The sequence below is a fragment of the Salvia hispanica genome, chromosome 6 (genome assembly GCF_023119035.1).
Source record: "Salvia hispanica cultivar TCC Black 2014 chromosome 6, UniMelb_Shisp_WGS_1.0, whole genome shotgun sequence".
Taxonomy (NCBI): domain Eukaryota; kingdom Viridiplantae; phylum Streptophyta; class Magnoliopsida; order Lamiales; family Lamiaceae; genus Salvia; species Salvia hispanica.
Window position 1 is genome coordinate 13,393,695 of NC_062970.1, and position 18,139 is coordinate 13,411,833.

General features: G+C 39.9%; 4 protein-coding genes across 4 annotated transcripts in view; 2 read left to right on the top strand and 2 right to left on the bottom strand.

Annotated features, from left to right (window-relative positions):
* Nucleotides 1–1,203, bottom strand: part of LOC125194733 (exocyst complex component SEC3A-like) — a 12,363-nt gene extending 11,160 nt beyond the window's left edge. Inside the window, exon 1 of the mRNA XM_048092964.1 lies at nt 9–1,203. Within this exon, the coding sequence (XP_047948921.1) occupies nt 9–1,203 (1,195 nt within the window). The remainder of the gene's footprint in view (nt 1–8) is intronic.
* Nucleotides 1,204–5,847: 4,644 nt separating this feature from the next.
* On the top strand, nt 5,848–9,247 carry LOC125197406. The gene is made up of 2 exons (XM_048096143.1): nt 5,848–6,046; nt 6,908–9,247. Exon 2 carries the CDS (start codon nt 7,013–7,015, stop codon nt 8,270–8,272), a length of 1,260 nt encoding a protein of 419 aa, XP_047952100.1. The 5' UTR covers nt 5,848–6,046; nt 6,908–7,012; the 3' UTR covers nt 8,273–9,247.
* Nucleotides 9,248–10,633: 1,386 nt separating this feature from the next.
* On the bottom strand, nt 10,634–12,202 carry LOC125194734. Its single transcript, XM_048092966.1, has one exon. It carries the CDS (start codon nt 12,200–12,202, stop codon nt 10,634–10,636), a length of 1,569 nt encoding a protein of 522 aa, XP_047948923.1.
* A 3,250-nt stretch (nt 12,203–15,452) lies between these two features.
* LOC125194735 lies at nt 15,453–17,525 on the top strand. The gene has a single exon (XM_048092967.1). It carries the CDS (start codon nt 15,453–15,455, stop codon nt 17,523–17,525), a length of 2,073 nt encoding a protein of 690 aa, XP_047948924.1.
* The last annotated feature ends 614 nt before the right edge of the window (nt 17,526–18,139 follow it).

The following is an 18,139-nucleotide window of genomic DNA, read 5'->3' on the forward strand; positions in this document are numbered from 1 at the left end:
AACATAACTGCTTAGGTAGTTCAGATCCATGTCACCACCACCCGATGATGTATCATGATGCCTTCTCACAAACTTGTCGATGTGAGAGCAGCACAGTACAAATGGAGCCACCATGAAGCCAGAAAAGAAGATGAGCATTTTGCTTGCAAGAACAATAAAACACTGAACCCCAATGCAGAAAGTTAGCACACTCCATTTTGCATCAAGAACACATTTGCCCCATCTGTTTGGCCCAATTTTGATGCCTGCAGAACTGTTTCTACAGTCCTTGAGCGTCTGAATCCAGTAGCTTTCGATCATCCACGTGTTTCTTGATGAGCAACGAAACATGACGGCGACAAACCATCTCAACATAGCCAGAATTACTGCTATCCCCACCCCATATGACTGAATATCTACAATCTTTTTGGTGTAAACTCCATAGGGTGTCTTACCAGGCACATGCTTGATTATCCCACGAATTACATAAAACAAAGTATACGTGATCACGAAAAAGAAGGTAATCATAGATGAAGCTGCGCAAACACAAGAACGTGCTATCACAAACTGAGGGCAGCTGCTCTCAGCCATCACCCAGTATTTCATCATCTGTCTTTTCTGATCATCCATCTTGAAGTTCTCCACCAATTCTTCTTCCTTCTCCAAAGCCTCTCTGTGCTTCTCTTCGTACTTCAGTTTCAAACTCCTCTTCATTGCTGACACGCTAAGCGCCAGGCAAACTAGCATCGCAAGAGAAACTAACATCACAGCAGAAAGGATAATTGCTAGTGATAGGAAACGTTGCACCTCAATGGTATGAATGGCAACATTAGCCGTGATGGTGACCACGAGAAGGGCTAGGCCAACGCCATTTGTGAGAACCTCTTTCTCGTTCATGGACCCCAGAGAAGGCATCAGAGTGTTGAGAGCGGTTGACATGAAGAGCAAGCTGGTGTACTTTGCAGCTGCATCTGTGATGGAGTTGATCATGACGGTGTTGAGATCCATGGGCAGCTTCATTGCCACGGCTAATAGAGTCAAAGAAGCGGCGTTGAGAGAGGTGTATTTGCAGGGGAACCATAGCTTCTTGCGCCGGAAGCTGTTGAAAGCGTCGGCCACCATTGCAAGGATGCACACTATAGAAGCTGCCGCGATGTATAAGCCAACCCATGGCATCGCTGCATCGAGCTGCTTTTGCACTGTGGTGTCGGAATCAGAATCCATCAAGAAACAAATGTTGCTCGTATAGTTGAATGAAAATATTTGTGTTTGGCAATTTAATTCCAACTTTATACATCTATATATAAATCTTGTGATAAGTCCTTTTCATGAGTAAAAGAAATAAAGACTTGGAAATGTTCAAACGAACAACAACAATTTTGAATTTCTGGAAACTGAACTGCAGAAAGTCTTCAATCTCAGACTCTGATAACTAAGTTGACATCTTTTGTGCACCAAAATTTAAATGTAGGTAGACCACCAGATTTAACAGATAATTTTGTACTTAATGTGAATATTGTGGAAAATGTTATGATTTAAATAGATGTTTGGAACCTATGGACCTTCTACAAAACAATGAAGACAACCCAAGACAATTTTCATCAAAGCAAAAATCTAATGGCTACACAAAACTATCCCCACAAGAACTAGAATTGCATACCTTAACATTTAATCTAAGCCCGGCAATAGATTGATATGCAACCACAAGGGATTTTGTATAATGAAGATGAAGGGGGTGCTCAAATTTGAGTCTTTGTTCTTACAATATCATTCAAAGCTGTCATGGAAAAACCCTAACATGTCTATTTATACTAGGAGTGAAAAAGGAGCAAAATAAAACAATTCTTGGTCAAAAAGTCACATCTCGGAAAAAACGCCCGACTGGGAGTTTTCCATGGCTCATTTCGCCCGCCTGCTCGCGCGAAGTCCCTGAACAAAAACTGATCTCTCGACAACACCGCCCGACTGAGCGTTTTCTGTTTTGGCAAAACGCCCGCCCACGCGTTTCTTTCTACATTGCGCGACTTTCTTAAAGTGGCTATAACTTACTTCCCTCGGACTCCGATTGGGGCGTGCAAGGTACTCAGCGAAGCCCTCTCGAAGAAGAAGACAATGGTGGTTGTAGAGTCTAATTTGGATGTCATCTTGATAAAAAGCTACTATTTGAATCCAACTCCAGTTCCATTTAGTTTCTTGTGATGTGTCTATCTCTTCTCGGACCCCAATCAATCCATGACCCTCGATATCGTTATATTCTATGATTTTGAACACCCGGATTCACATCACACTCCCTCTATCATAAGGTAGTTAAGTCGTATTCTTTTTCGAGCCATCCCAAGGTAGTTGAGTCGCTTTTTTTTTTTTTGCAAAAAAATTGTTTTTCTCTTTTCATTTTAATCTTTAAACATCAATTTTTTAAATCTTATGTCTGAAAAAATAACTCAACTAACTTGGGATAAAGAGAACACGTAGAATGATAAAATGTTTCTCTCCTTAGTGTTGGCATAGAGAGAGTACATAAAATGTTTCTCTCCTTAGTGTCAAAGTATGAAATTTGTTTTAAATTATGCTCGATCGACAATAATTTATCTGCAATTAAGATGAGTATGCTAAATTTATCAAAGTTGGGGATGATCCTAATAGTAACAAATAATAAAAGGAAGGCATCGTGTCTTCAAAATAAATAGCCAGGCAAAACGCAACTACTTTCAATACATGCATTTCATCAGTGTGTTCAAATTATTGGATAGAGAAATATTTTCTTACTCTTTGGAAAGACTTATAAATGCGTACACACTGATTTTTGGCTAACGGTCCTTTAAGTTGCTCTAAATTCAAAGCCACCTAATGAGGAGCAGGTAATGGGGTGCAGGCATATATAGTCAGAATTTATTTATTTTTAATTAATTTACATCTCATAGACACTTCAATTTGGTCCATCTCATATATATAGGTTACTTTTGTTTATAGTAACTTTTTTTTTTCCTAATGTCATTGGTCCATCAAGTATGATTTATATGTGAAGATGTCAAATAGATGTGCAGTGCAGTGTATGTTATCTCTATCTAACAGGTCCAGAGGATTCAATTAGTTCACAAAAGCTAGAAGATCGTGAATCTATCAGACATGGGTCGTTGGGTGCACTCTATTTCTTCAAAAACCTCAACTCACTATACTACAACTAGCAGAGAAGTAAATGATCGATCCCACGAGGACGGACGTGTTACGAAACTGCATTTGAGATGTTTTGATAAAGGGGGGTTGGCTGCTGCCACGCAATGTGTGGGTCGAGTACTAAAACTACTGGGTCTGAGAGACTTAAACTATTTTACTCTACCTACTGGGTCTAAGAAACGAGAACGTACGGAACATGAGAAACGAAATATTTGAAAGTTTTAAAACAACTGGAGTTAACGGACTAAGACAGACTTTCCTAATTTAGACAAACAAAAGCAAAGCAAACAGTGGGGACCAATTTCCTTAAACGACCAGGGTCTGAAAAAACTACAGAAAAGCAAAAGGACATGCAAAAAGTACTGAAAAAAGCATATATGATTCTAACTACCAACAAACTTCATCTTCTTCATGAATCAAACGAGAATATCAGAAAAAACAGAGCATTTAACACCATAAAAATAGAGTAAACTTCAGATCTAAACTTAAAACGAGAAATTAAAGCCGAAACTTAACAGATCTACGCTACTGGACCTAGCAGATGAAGAAACAGAAAGTAAATAGCCATAATCATGCAGAATGTAAACAACAAACACCAGATCTACCAAAATCCAACTCAAATCCACCACGATTCAACAGATCCAAACATCTCCATACGTAAATCCACAGCCTCCAACAACAAACCAACATATTTCAGCTCCAAACATCCAACAATCAACAATAACGAAAGCGAAAAGCAAGAAATAAACATCAACTCAGCGAGATCTAACAAAACCCAACATAAATTTCCATAATAACGAGAAATATGTTCGAATCCAGTAGATCAAAGTCAGAAACCAAAGTTACGAAACTTAAAACCAACAAGTACTTAAAACGAAAGCAAACTACACAAAGCAAGGTAACTATTGTTTCTTCGCCTTCACAAGGCGGTGTTACACGACAGCAAAATGACGAGAACCACGACGGCGTCCAGAAATCACCCCATCTCCAAGTGCGCAGCAAGTGAAATGAGTATTTGAAGTGTGAAAACAGGAATGGAACAAGGAGTCTCCAAATGTGAGCTAAGTGAGTGTGTGTAGAAGTGATATGTAGCTGCTCCTTCTTCCTTAAGGTTGAGCTCTTTATATAGGTGAGGCTTTGATCCCTAGGGCATCCTTTTTGTGATCTGACGCTTGTACCCTTGAATAAGATGCTTTAAATATCTGCTCTTTGCTCCTTTCTGCTCCTGTCGCCAACTTCTGATCCTCCGGGTCTGAACGACGACATTTGAATTTCACTTCAATTTCATTTCTTTTGCATCTTCCAGGTCAGGTAACAACAACTCCTTGGTCCGGCAGATTTATTACGCACATGAACTCAGAAATATAGATCAGCGCCCCAAATACACAGAATTTTAACCCAAAACCAATGCATGAAACGAGCCTTATCAATATGTTTAAAATTCCAAATATGTTGTGTCATGCTGTATTTTTGTTTTGATGATGTGTCTATCTGATCAGCTAGTGGGAGTGAGTCTTTGCTAGATTTAATGAGTTTAATTGAATTAGGGTTTGACTAAAGAGTGAGTCTCTACTCAAGTTAGTGTACATAAAGGGGATCGCGCACCATCTTTCGAGTTGGTTGGTCATGTGATCAAGAATGTGACCACGTTCTCGTTTCACATATGAGGTTATGTACGAGGAAAATGATGATGTTTGACTGCATAGTCACTTTTATGAGAAAAATGTTTTAGTGACTTGGCATTTTAAATTAAAAACCCCGGGCTTAGTAAAAAATGGCTGACATGATTTATTATGAAAATTATTTTCGTGTGTTCATTGAGTATATCAAGTACTCAGCTCTGCATATGTTTTAAAATGTACAGGTTGAGTTATGATAGCGTCGTGGGTGTTGAGCAAGGTCAATGAAGAAATATGTCTCATTTAGTATTCTGAATGTGTCGTGTCTTCATACATGACATCATTCGCTCTTGAACACTTCCGCTAAACAGTACTCCCTTCGTCCCACAAGAATATATACATCTAGTTGGGTACAAGCTTTAATGCACAATTGGTAAAATAAGAGAGAAATAGAAAGAAAAAGTACTTAAAATATTGTTAGTAGGAAATGTGTCTCACCTCAATAAAGAGAAAAGAGTTTTCAAAACTAAAAAGTGCATATTCTTGTTGATGGACTAAAAATAAAAGAGTGCATATTTTTATGGGACGCGTAGAGCATTTCTTTTGAGTTCATATATTGTTGAGAGACTGTTCTTTCGAGATGTTTATTGTTGAGATGATACTCTAATTCTCTCAAATTATTCTCATTTATTTTGAGCAATGGTCAAGTTTTTGTTTAACCCTCCTATAGTTATGATCAACCGTGCTTACTATCCTTAGAAAGTATGGTCGTGACAGCCGCTGCCGCCACCTGCCTTGCTTCGTGCTGGGAGCTGGGCATCATACATCAAACTTGGATGTTGGCAATTTGTCTTTAAAAATGGTTGTTGGTCTTGGTTTGTGACTAACTTAAATCTTTAGGATGTGTTCGCTTACCTATGTAGGGAATTTGAGAGTCACTAGTGCAGAGTTATAAATGCTACAACATATAAAAAAAATTATGTAGGGAATTTGGGAGTTACTAGTGCAGAGTTATAAATGCTTACATATAAAAAAATTCAATCCCCCTATCCGGGCATTTTTGATGAGATTTAAAATGTCTGAATAGCAATGGAGTCACAATGATACACCATGCTATTTCCTTGTTGCATAGTGCAAACTTCTCATGTACTTATGCGATTTGCAATCAGAGAGTAGTAAATTATGAATTTTAGTTCAGGATCTGAATTTCTCTTGCCGCCAAGTTCCATCTCCTATTCTCCTCGACAGACCTCCGTCTTCTCGCAGCAGCACTGGTAACATTCACTTGCTCCATTGTTATGTCCATTCTTACCATCGACGACATCTTTGATTTTCTCTATGGAGGCGTTGGAGGCATTCACTAAGCGGTTGTAGCCGACTGTGTTCTGTATTTCTAATTAGATTTTTTTTTTTGTATTGCAGTATTAAGTTTGACATAATCTCAATCAAAATTTCAGGCTGATCAATCTGTTTGTTCTTCATTGTTGGAGTTTGTTGACTTTTGATTAGGCTTTCCTGCTCTGATTTCAAGGTCTAGGTTAAAGAAAGACGTGGACTTATTGAACAATACAGAAAAAACAAAGACTTATGTTATGATTGTTGTTGATACATTTACAATACATGAGATTCTCTTCTACAAAAAAGAGCTTCTATTCTGTTGGTAACCTCTAAACTAGGAAGGAAGACATCTCACCTTGATAAGTAGTGTAAGCAATTACATAAGCACTAGTAGTTAAATAAGGAATTTTGACTATTCTGGTTGATGAGCTTTGTCTTCACTATTACTAGAAGAAAACTCATAGGGATGGGCTTACCGTCCCAAAGTATAAGGTAGGCTTGCAGAGTTCCAACTTCCAATTCTTCAAACTTCAGCATTCACCACCATATACTATTTTAATAGTCAAATATGTTGGCTAACACATAGTATGGACTGTCTTTATAGTCTTTGATAAAATAAAACCAACCACTTGGGTCATGGGTGCATTTTCATTAACTAATGAATGACAAGGAACTTCTGGCGAATGCCGCCGGCCTATCTATTCTCGTGATTACCATCACGGTTAATATGGTCATTCAAGTCATCGAGCTGCAACGTTCCATAGTACATGTAGTGATCCTTTGTGCTGTGATGTTAGTTTCTCTTGGGATGCTAGTCTCCCAGGCAGTTAGCGTGTCGGAGGAGGAGGCTGAAACGGCTTTATCAAGAGAGGCATGGGGAGTTGGTGCTGCAGGGTTTCGAGATGGAGGATCAGAGAAGAGAGATGATGAAATATTGGGTGATGGCAGAGAGCAACTGCCCTCAGTTTGTGGTAGCACGTTCTTGTGTTTGCGTGGCTTCGTCTGTGATCACCTCGTTTTTTTACATCATTGATACTTTGGTTCATGTTCTTGATGGGACAAGCACGAATGAGCCAGGTAAGTCACCCTATGGAGTTTACACCAAGAGGATTCTAGATATTCAGTCCATCGGGCTGGGGATGGCTGCAATTCTGGCTACGTTCAGATGGTGCACTGTTGTGTTTAGCTGCTCACACTCCGACACTTGGATGGTTGAAACCTACTGGATTCAGATGCTTAACGACTGCAGAAACAGCTCCGCGTGCATCAAAATTTGGCCAAACAGATGGGGCAAATGTCTTCTTGATGCAAAATGGTGTGTGCTAACTCTCTGCATTGGAGTTCAGAGCTTTATTGTACTTGCAAGCAAAGCCCTCATCTTCTTTTCGAGATTCATGGTGGCTCCATTTGTGTTTTGCTTCTCTCACATCAACAAGTTAGCGAGACGCCATCATGATACATCACGGGGTGGTGATGACATGGATCTGAACTACCTAAGCAGCTATGTTCTGTTACTAAATGGCGAGGTGGAGCTTCCGACAAGGTTTGTGAGAAGCATGTGCCAAGAGACTGGCGGCATGATTCAGATAGGTAGAGAGAAGAAGCCCTCCAACCTTATAAATCTTCTACAAAAATCTGATAGCTCAAATACTAGCCAAATTACAACCTTAGTTTTAGCTCATGATTGTTGGACTCTACAAGTGGTCACTCTCACAAGCATTGCACTCGCCCTTCCCAACATCTCCCAGCATCAACGCAAGCAGTTGTTGAGCAGTGTGAGCGAAGGCCTTTCTCTTGCAAAGATAGTCGAAAAAGCATTGGACACAATTGCAAAACTTAAGAGCATTAGGAATGCTGCAAGTGCTACATGGGTGGAGCTGCTAGTTTACTCCAGGTGGGCAAAGATTGATCTCAGAAGTGGATTTCAACGGTGCCGAAACTGGGAGCAAGTGTTGCAAGAGCTCTCCCATAAAGCCGAAGAGATTTTGATGAAGTTGAAGAGTGAAGAAGTGCAAGATTCCAACATGGGAAACACTCTAAAATGCCAAGCAAGAGATGTGGCTGCAAACTCAATGTACAGAATTTGTGAAACCATTTTGCTGTCATCTGGTAAAGTGGTAAAGAGGAAAGGTGTGAGGAAATGTGGGAGAGATTATGTGTGATGATTGCAGATGTTCTGGCAGCGTGTCTCACCAATCTTCCACATGCTATAATCAAAATGTGTCACCAGAGTTGCATTGAGAAGCGAGACAAGACAGTGCGGGAAGCGTTTCTGCTTTTGGGAAAGACGGAAGAAGTTGTTAGAATTGTTCGACGACAGAAACAGCCATGTGTAGATCATGACAACGAATCTATACTTGTGGATTGTTGAGCTCATACTTGAAGTTAATGTAAGATGATTTTTGTTTATTTTTTTCAAGGTAAGGGAGTGAAAGAAGATGAACAGAGTCAAATTACTCAGACAACCTTGATTAAGCACCATGAAATTGCATATTTCTACAGCACATATTGCAAACAAAACATTTACTGCAAAATTGCAAATAAATATATTTGAATTTGGTTGCCGAAAACTATCTAACTTTATAGTGTATAAGGTAGTTCTAATAATGACTTGGCTGAAACGAATTGAATAATATTTGTGCAGGAATACCTTCAAAGCAACCCTTTGTGGTTGCAGTATGTCAAGACTCCTCTGGTGGCATTAGGATATGAGAGTAGCTAACGATGTCTTTATAAAAGCACATGGTGGCAGCCTATCTCTGGGCAGGCCAAGCCATCTGTCTTGGAGTTGCTCGGGCCTTGCTCAAGGTCAGTGACAGCCATAGATCGCCTCTGAAGCAGGAAGGCCTACCCACCCGGGACTCTGGAGTATTTGAGAGAAAGATGCCTGGGCTAAAGAAAGCTAGAAAGCGCCCACAGTTCTCAAAGCGATAAGGTCAGGAACATACTTGCACACTCCATATACACTCTGTTTATGATGTTTATGCACTATATGTGTGGATATATTTTTTCCTATTTTTTGGAATATTTGAGGGCTCAAAGCTTGAATTCTTGGTGTGTATCAGCTTGGTTCCTTCCTACACAAGTTTCTGTTTAGGTTGTTATGTTTCAGTATTATTGATTTGAGTTCTTGATCATCACATCTTGTTGCTCTTAATGTGTTTCTTCAACTGTATGAGATGCAAGTTATTTCTGTTGAACAACATTTATTTTTGTTGTCATGGAATAATTCAAAGCTACTGCAATTTCTAAGATATATTCTTGAGAATCCAATTCATAAGCAATTAGCCCTCTAAATCATGCCATCAGCCTCTCGGCACAACAGGTTGCACCAAATGTATAAATATTAGTACTACAGTATTTCATTGTTTTGTTTTGGTCGGGTAAGTAAATAAAATAAGTAAACAGAAAATTATAATATACTAAGAGGCATTATCTGTGGAGAACACCTCCTAAACCAAGCAAGGGGACGAACAAAGCGGTAGGTTTTATGAAGGCTAGGTATGGTTTCCTTGAAGTGTACCTGTGAAGTGGAGAACCAAACTTAAATGAGTGGTTCATCCTAAAACGAATTGGTGATCACTCACTAGGTATTAACTTGATCTGTTTTTGAGGTGGGACAATTTACATGTGAATGTCTCACACACCGTACAACGTGTATGTCCTTCGTCTTTTGTTAATATCTGAACTGAAGGGAAATGATTGATGAAGAACACTCCAACACTAATGATCTTAGATGGCATGTTGTAGAGATCATCAGTTTAAAATTTTAAATATAAATCCTAAAGCTAGATGCAAACTTAGCAAACAAAACAAGGATATAAAGAAGATCAGAACATGCCCGATAAGGGCATGTTTTTATAGATGGTATTGAGGAATTATCGACACTACCATGTCTCGCCTCTTGTCACTGTTTTGTATGCATGAGACCTTTTCCCAGGGACCTGAATAAATTCCACTTGGCTAGAGTTTATGCATAATAAAACCTTAATCTTAAACACCTCACATGTTGACAAGTCAAGACAATAGAAAATTAATAACGTATGGTTAATGTTATGTACTACATGATTCAAAAATAATAATTTTGAGATCTCGTCTTCAGGACTTATCTCACTGCTGTCCTTTCAATACTATGCTACACCAAGTGTCATTTGTCATCATCCAAATGTTAGGAGAGTTCAGGCTTGACACTGCAACCTCAACCTCAACCTCAACCTCTTACGATATGCAATCCCGTTCCTATCTGGATTGTGAATATCAATTTGTTTCTGCAAGGACCAAATAAGAGATCCTTTAGTGATGATACGATCACCCTTATCCTACTATGTAAAATACATGTACTCTTTTTTTCTTAAATAAATTAAACAACAAAACACAATGTGATGAAAATAATTCTTCTCAGTTCTCATTCAAACTGGGAAATGAGGTTACATACGAATAAGCAGGTCGAAACATGCTTTTAGTATCCATCCTAACAGTTCACCCATGCTCGTCACCTGTGACGGCCCAAGCATGGGGCCTGCTCAGCAGCCCACAGTTATAGCCAAATCATTCACGCATGACATTGTTGAAGCTTCATCTTCATGATCTATACATGGCCGTTGATGCTGTTGAATATTTGCAAGGACTTGTTCTGTCTTTCCCAAAAGCAGAAACGCTTGGCGCACGGTCTTCTCTCGCTTCTCAATGCAACTCTGGTGACACATTTTGGTTATAGCATATGGCAAATTGGTGAGACACGCAGAAAAAACATCTGCGATCATAACACACAATCTCTCCCACATGTCCTCACAACTTTCCACTTCACCATAGGACAACAAAATGGTTTGACAAATTCTGTACATGGAGTTTGCAGCCACAACTCTTGCTGGGAAGTTTAGAGGATTTCCCATATTGGAATCTAGCGATTCACTCTTCCACCCCATGACGATCTCTTCGGCTTTATCAGAGAGCTCTTGCAAGACTTGCTCACAGTTTCTGCACCACAAAAATCCACTTGTGAGATCGATCTGTACCCACTTTGAGTAAACTAGCAGTTCCACCCAAGTAGAACTTGCAGCATTCCTAATGCTTTTAAGTTTCGCATTTGTATCCAAAGTTTTTTCGACTACTTTTGCAAGAGGAAGGCCTTCGCTCACACTTCTCAACAACTGCTTGCGTTGATGCTGGGAGATGTTGGGAAGGGCGACTGCAATGCTTGTGAGAGTGACTACTTGTAGAGTCCAACAGTCATGAGAAACTAGGCTTGTAATTTGGCTACTATTGGAGTAAACAGACTTGTGTAGAAGATTGATAAGGTTGGAGGGCTTCTTTTCTCTACCTATCTGAATCATGCCATCAGCCTCGCGGCACATGCTTTTTACGAAGCTTGTCAGCAGGTCCACCTCGCCGTCTAGTAACAGAATGTAACTGTTTAGGTTTGGATCCACGTCGTCACCACCCGATGAAGCATCATGGTGCCTTCTTGCAAACTTGTTGATCTGAGAGAAGCAAAACACAAATGGAGCCACCATGAAGCTGGAAAAGAAGATGAGGGTTTTGCTTGCAAGAACAATAAAACACTGAACTCCAATGCAGAAAGTTAGGACACTCCATTTTGCATCAAGAAGACCTTTGCCCCATTTGTTTGGCCCAATTTTGATGCCTGTGGAGCTGTTTCTGCAGTCGTTGAGCGTCTGAATCCAGTAGCTTTCAATCATCCACGTGTTAGTTGATGAGCAACGAAAGCTGACGGTGACGAACCATCTCAACATAGCCAGAATCACGGCTATCCCCGCCCCATAGAACTGAATCTCTATAATCCTTTTGGTGTAAACTCCATAGGGCGTCTTCCCTGGCACAGACTTGATTATCCCATGAATTACATGTACCAAAGTATACATGATCACGAAAAAGAAGGTGATCATAGATGAAGCTGCGCAAACACTAGAACGCGCTATCAGAAATTGAGGGCAGCTGCTCTCTGCCATCACCCAGTATTTCATCATCTGTCTTCTCTGATCAGCCATGTTGAAGCCCTCCACCAGTTCCTCCTCCTTCTCCAAAGCTTCTCTGTGCTTCTCTTCGTACTTCAGTTTCAGACTCCTCTTCATCGCTGACACGCTAAGCGCCAGCAAACTAGCATCGCAAGAGAAACTAACATCACAACAGAAGGGATCATTGCTTGTGATAGTAAACGTTGCACCTCAATGGTATGAATGGAAACATTAGCCGTGATGGTGACCACGAGAAGGGCTAGGCCAACGCAATTTGTGAGCAGCTCTTTGTCGTTTATGGATCCCAGAGAAGGCATCAGAGTGTTGAGAGCTGTTGACATGAAGATCAAGCTGATGAACTTTGCAGATGCATCTGTGATGGTGTTGATCATGACGGTATTGAGATCCATGGGCAGCTTCATTGCCACGGCTAATAGAGTCAAAGATGCAGCGTTGAGAGAGGTGTATTTGCAGGGAAACCATAGCTTCTTGCGGCGGAAGCTGTTGAAAGCATCGGCCACCATTGCAAGGATGCATACTGTAGAAGCTGCGGCGATGTATAAGCCCTCCCATGGCATTGCTGCATCTAGCTTCTTCTGCAATGTGGTGTCGGAATCAGAATCCATCATTGAGTTTATTGAAAATATATGTGTTTGACATTTTGTATCAAACGTTATGTATTTATGTATAAATCTCGTGACAAGTCCCTTTCATGTGTAAAAGAAAATAAAGCCTTGGAAATGTTTAAACGAACAACTGTAAATTTGAATTTTCTGGTAACTAATGAGTTGATTCAAAATATTTGTGTTTGACATATTATATAAAACGTTATACATCTATTTACTTAAATTTAAGTCTTTTCATGAGTAAAACAAAATAAAGACCTGTAACTATTTAAACGAACAACAGCAAATTTGAATTTTCTGGAGACTAGACTGCAGAAAGTCTTCAATCTGATCAGACTCAGATAACTAAGTTGACATCTTTTGTGCTCCAAAATTTATACTCCCTCCGTCCCACCATAAGTGAGACGTTTATTTTTGAGTCATTCCACTAGAAGTGAAGCATTTCATTTTATGGCGAAAAACCAATACTCTATCCCTCTCTTACTTTTTTTCACTCTACTTTTTCTCACCTCTACTTTATTCTCTCTCAATTTAACCACTAAACACCACTACCTAAAAACTTGTGTTCCAAAAGAAATGTGTCACTTATTATGGGACGGAGATAGTACTTTGTAATAAGGCCACCATATTTAAAAGGGTTAATTGGTTAATCATTTGAGTCTTCAATTCGATAGAGATCGAAAGTTGAGCTTTGATGAATCGATGAGCGAATCATTTTTGCTAGCAACAAAGAATTTTGTGAATAGCACAGTTGTACTCGCTTTTGTCCTAAAGTACTTGTGTCGTATTCTTAAATACTCTTATATTTTGTTCTCTTCAGTCTCCACTTGAACCACTATTCAACCTTTAAACATCAATTTTTAAAATTTTGTGTCCAAAAGAAACGAATGAACTAACTTAGGATGGATATAGTAACCAGGAGTTTGCTAAGTTGATCAAAGTTGGGGATTAATGATTATCCTAATTGTAACAAATAATTAAACTATGGCATCGCATTGTCAATAGAAAATATTATTTTTATTGTTATTGTTATTGTTACTATTACTTCATTATTGAAATATGATTTAGGCATGGGCGAAGCCACAAGGATCCTTGGAGGAGCAAATGCCCGTATTATTTTTTTAAAAAAATTATGAATTTGTTTTTAACTCTCCTTTAAAAGCCTGATTTCAATCCTTCAAAATCTGTTTATAAGTAATTTTCCCTCTCGTGTCTTCAAAATAACTAGCCAATTAAAACTTAACAACTTTAAATACATGAACTTCATCAATGTCTTCAGATTATTGGATAGTTAGCTATTTTGCTCGTGGAAAAGACTCATAATAAATGTGTACACACTGACTTTTGGCCACGGTCCCTACAAGTTGCTCTGACATCAAAGTTGGGTATATAAATATTTTCATTTTAATAAGTTTATGATCTTTTGAAAATGATTCAAAAATAAATGACAAAATCGGACAATATCAAACTAATATGCATGATAGGGACCTCGAGACCCAACAGTTGCATGAAGACATGCACGGCCACCAGAGTGATCAACCGCTGGGATCCGAATCGACCGGCGACGACCAACAGGAGGCAGGTCGACCGAAGAGGAAGAAGACGCGCCCAGCCTGTTATAAGGATTGTATAGTCGAATCAAGCACGTAGAAATTCTATAAATTATAGAATTCCCCTTATATGGAGTAATTGATAAATTAAAGAATAAACCCTTTTTCTCATTCTCCATTTTTCTCTTTCGCCAACCTATTCTCCTTGACCGACCTCCGACTGCTCGGTAGCGGCACTGGTAACATTCACTTGCTCCATTGTTTCTCCAAATTTACCATCTTTGATTTTCCGGATGGAGGCGGTGGTTCCGGTTGTAGCCGACTGGGTTCTTGTTGTAGGCGGCTGTATTTCTAATTCGATTTGTTTTTTTACTGCTGTATTAAGTTTGACATAATCTCAATCAAAATTTCAGGCTGATCAATCTGTTTGTTCTCCGATACCAAGGTCTAGGTTAAAGAAAGACATGAACTTATTGAACAATACAGTCAAAACAAAGGCGTATGTTATGACAGTTGTTGATACTTTTAGGTGCAAAGATAAAATAAAATAGTACATAGATATAAATCTAGGATTGAGTTGTTAGATTATTTTAGTCGCAGGGGGTTAGCTATGACTAATTATCCCATAATTATCCATTTAGGATTGAGTTGTGGGATTCAATCTCATGAACCAAACACATTACATATTTAATGTGGGATACAATCTTGCTAACCGAACACCTTACGGTACAAATTCTCTTTCTACATTATGGAGGTTCTATTGGTAACCTCTAAACTAGGATTGATAAGGAGTGTGAGCAATTACATAAGCACTAGCAGTTAAATAAGGAATTTTGACTAATCTTGTTGATGAGCTTTGTCTTCACTCTTCGTAGAAGAAAACTCATAGGGATGGGCTTACTGTCCCAAAGAATAAGGTAGGCTTGCAGAGTTCCAACTTCCAATTCTTCAAACTTCAGCATTCACCACCATATGACTATTTTAATAGTCAAATATGTTGGCTAACACATGGTATGGACTGTCTTTATAGTCTTGGATAAAATAAAACCAACCACTTGGGTCATGGGTGCATGTTAGGTTCAAAGTCCGCGTTTCATTAACTCATGAAAACCACTTGTCCCAACAAACTACAAAGATAAACGGAGTTTACACATTACTACTAGTAATTATTCAACCATACGAGACCTCATGATGGATCATGATTCCGACAGCAAAGTGCAGCAGCAGCTAGATGCAGCGATGCCATGGGTGGGCTTATACATCGCCGCAGCTTCTGCAGTGTACATCCTTGCAATGGCGGCCGACGCTTTCAACGGCTTCCGGCGCAAGAAGCTGTGGTTCCCCTGCAAATACACGGCCCTCAACGCCGCTTCTCTGACTGTATTAGCCGTGGTGATGAAGCTGCCCATGGATCTCAACACAGTCATGATCAACTCCGAGACAGATTCAATTGCAAAGTTCACCAGCTTGCCCTTGATGTCAGCAGCTCTCAATAATCTCATGCCTTCTTTGGGCTCCATGAATGACAAGGAGCTTCTGGCGAATGCGGTTGGCCTATCTATTCTCGTGATCACCATCACGGTTAATATGGCCATTCAAGTCATCGAGCTGCAACGTTCCACAGTACATGTAATGGTCCTTTGTGCAGCGATGTTAGTTTCTCTTGCGATGCTAGTCTCCCTGGCGGTTAGCGTGTCGGAGATGAAGAGGAGGCTGAAACGGCTTTATCAAGAGAGGCATGGGGAGTTGGTGCTGCAGGGTTTCGAGATGGAGGATCAGAGAAGAGAGATGATGAAATATTGGGTGATGGCAGAGAGCAGCTGCCCTCAGTTTGTGGTAGCACGTTCTTGTGTTTGCGTGGCTTCATCTGTGATCACCTCGTTCTTTTACATCATTGATACTTTGGTTCATGTTCTTGATGGGACTAGCACGAATGAGCCGGGTAAGTCGCCCTATGGAGTTTACACCAAGAGGATTCTAGATATTCAGTCCATCGGCCTGGGGATGGCTGCAATTCTGGCTACGTTGAGATGGTTCACTGTTGTGTTTAGCTGCTCATACTCCGACACTTGGATGGTTGAAAGCTACTGGATTCAGACGCTTAACGACTGCAGAAACAGCTCCGCGTGCATCAAAATTTGGCCAAACAGATGGGGCAAATGTCTTCTTGATGCAAAATGGTGTGTGCTAACTCTCTGCATTGGAGTTCAGAGCTTTATTGTATTTGCAAGCAAAGCCCTCATCTTCTTTTCTGGCTTCATGGTGGCTCCATTTGTACTGTGCTGCTCTCACATCGACAAGTTTGTGAGAAGGCATCATGATACATCATCGGGTGGTGGTGACATGGATCTGAACTACCTAAGCAGTTATGTTCTGTTACTAGATGGCGAGGTGGAGCTGCCGACAAGCTTGGTGAGAAGCATGTGCCGCGAGGCTGAAGGCATGGTTCAGATAGGTAGAGAGAAGAAGCCCTCCAACCTTATAAATCTTCTACACAAATCTGATAGCTCTAACACTAGCCAAATTACCACCTCTGTTTTAGCTCATGATTGTTGGACTCTACAAGTAGTCACTCTCACAAGCATTGCACTCGCCCTTCCCAACATCTCCCAGCATCAACGCAAGCAGTTGTTGAGCAGTGTGAGCGAAGGCCTTTCTCTTGCAAAGATAGTTGAAAAAGCATTCGACACAAATGCAAAACATAAGAGCATTAGGAATGCTGCAAGTGCTACATGGGTGGAGCTGCTAGTTTACTCGAGGTGGGCAAAGATCGATATCACAAGTGGATTTCAGCGGTGCCGAAAGTGGGAGCAAGTGTTGCAAGAGCTCTCCCATAAAGCCGAAGAGATTTTGATGGAGTTGAAGAGTGAAGAAGTGCAAGATTACAACATGGGAAACACTCTAAATTGCCAAGCAAGAGCTGTGGCTGCAAACTCAATGTACAGAATTTGTGAAACCATTTTGATGTCATCTGGTAAAGAGGAAAGGTGTGAGGAAATGTGGGAGAGATTATATGTTATGATTGCAGATGTTTTTTCGGAGTGTCTCACCAATTTCCCACATGCTATAACCAAAATGTGTCACCAGAGTTGCATTGAGAAGCGAGACAAGACAGTGCGGGAAGCGTTTCTGCTTTTGGGAAAGACGGAAGAAGTTGTTGGAATTGTTCGACGACAGAAACGGCCATGTGTAGATCTGAATTGTCCACATAATAAATGTGAGGTAAAAAGAGATCAACTTAAATGCCTAGCGAGTGATCACTAGTTAGTTTTAGGATAGAATCTCACTACGGTTTTATTGATCTCCACTTTACGTATTATGTACGCTTCAATAAATGAAACTTTTCGTAACATTTGTAAAATTTAACACTTTGTTGGTCCCCTAGCTTGCTTTGCGGAGGGGGGTGGTTCTCCCTAGAGAAAATGCCTCGAGTATATTGTAATTCTCAATTTATGTACCCACCGAAGCAAAACAATAAAATATTGTACTCCGTACTAGTTATACATTTAGGATAGCCTTTTGTGTGCACAAAAGCATCAGTTACACATCCATTCTTATCAAACCAGATACACTTTCAATAAGTTGATTAAAAAATACCAACAAATGTTGGCAATAATTACTTATGAATTGAATCCTAATCATATCCTCTTTATAACATTAGAGAGTAGACCATCTTAGAAATTGCAGTACCATGAAAACAAAAATTAATGTTGTTCAACCGAAATAACATGCATTTCATACAGACATCAAAAGCAACAAGAAGTGATGATCAAGAACTCATACTGAAAAAAAACAACCAAAAAAAAAAAACTTGTGTAGAAAAGAACAAAGCTTACACCAAGATTTTGAGGAGGCCCGGGTGAGGAGGCCTTCCTGCT